The sequence below is a fragment of the Octopus bimaculoides genome, chromosome 17 (genome assembly GCF_001194135.2).
Source record: "Octopus bimaculoides isolate UCB-OBI-ISO-001 chromosome 17, ASM119413v2, whole genome shotgun sequence".
In the NCBI taxonomy this organism is placed as follows: Eukaryota; Metazoa; Mollusca; class Cephalopoda; order Octopoda; family Octopodidae; genus Octopus; species Octopus bimaculoides.
Window position 1 is genome coordinate 6,833,059 of NC_068997.1, and position 1,043 is coordinate 6,834,101.

General features: G+C 29.6%; 1 protein-coding gene across 1 annotated transcript in view; it reads left to right on the forward strand.

Annotated features, from left to right (window-relative positions):
- Positions 1 to 77: 77 nt before the first annotated feature.
- Positions 78 to 1,043, forward strand: part of LOC106872487 (NACHT and WD repeat domain-containing protein 2) — a 19,782-nt gene continuing 18,816 nt past the window's right edge. The window contains exons 1-2 of the mRNA XM_052974119.1: positions 78 to 98; positions 403 to 446. Of these exons, the coding sequence (XP_052830079.1) occupies positions 78 to 98; positions 403 to 446 (65 nt within the window). The remainder of the gene's footprint in view (positions 99 to 402; positions 447 to 1,043) is intronic.

The following is a 1,043-nucleotide window of genomic DNA, read 5'->3' on the forward strand; positions in this document are numbered from 1 at the left end:
CATCCTGCGCCAAAAGTTGAGACTAATATAATGAAATGCCTTTCTATTTATTAGAGACCCGGATGGAAAAGACTGCGATGTCCAACTTGGTTATTCAGGTAAGAATAATCTTTAAATTTCTGAATGTCTGAGACAAACAGTTGTTTGTAGGATTATCCTTTTACTGCATATTAACCTCACCTGGAAGATCTCTTTTTCTTTTTTTAATATTTCTAACTTTGCAGATTTAAATATTTAAAAAAAAGTAATGGATAAAGATAATAATCCGATAAATTGTATTTGTTTTAATAATAATTTTTTTTTTTCTGACATCTCAAATCACGCAACAATATGTTTATATTTCTTGTTAATTATTGAATCAGATATGAAATTTTCTGAAATGAATTTGAATATTTTAATTAGGGAGCATCAGTTCCAGTAAAGTCGGATCAGAAAAAAACTTCCAGGTAAAATCCATTTTTTATATACTCTTCTGCTCTGATTCATACAATATCAGGAATTAATTTTCATTAGGAAATCTACTTGTATATCAATATGATGGAATTATTCCTATTATCAGATTTAATAATCGGTACGCTGAAGTTTGAGAAGAAAATATGTGAGGGAAAGGAATATCTGACAGTTTAACGGAACTAGAATGTTACAGGATTTGTGAAAGCAACGCACAATTCAGTTGTATGACAGGAGTTTCTGTGGTGATTGTAATGATGAGGTCTCTAACATGACGGAAAACAATAGGAATATTTACACCCACACATAGATAGTTAAGTTTTTCTAAAATCAAATCAAATGGTTGTTATTTAATCTAATATCAATACCATTCACTTAACTTAAGAAACGTCTCATAGTTATCATACACAGATCAACACAAATGGAAATATTAATCTTGGAAGTATAAACTTTCAACCAGTTAATTCTGCGATCATAATTCACTTAGTCACATCTTGCTTTTGGAAATGTGATTTTTCCATTTCCTCTTCCTTCAAAATACAGGCTGGAGCAGAGAAGACAGACGTTTTGAAATATATATATATATATATATA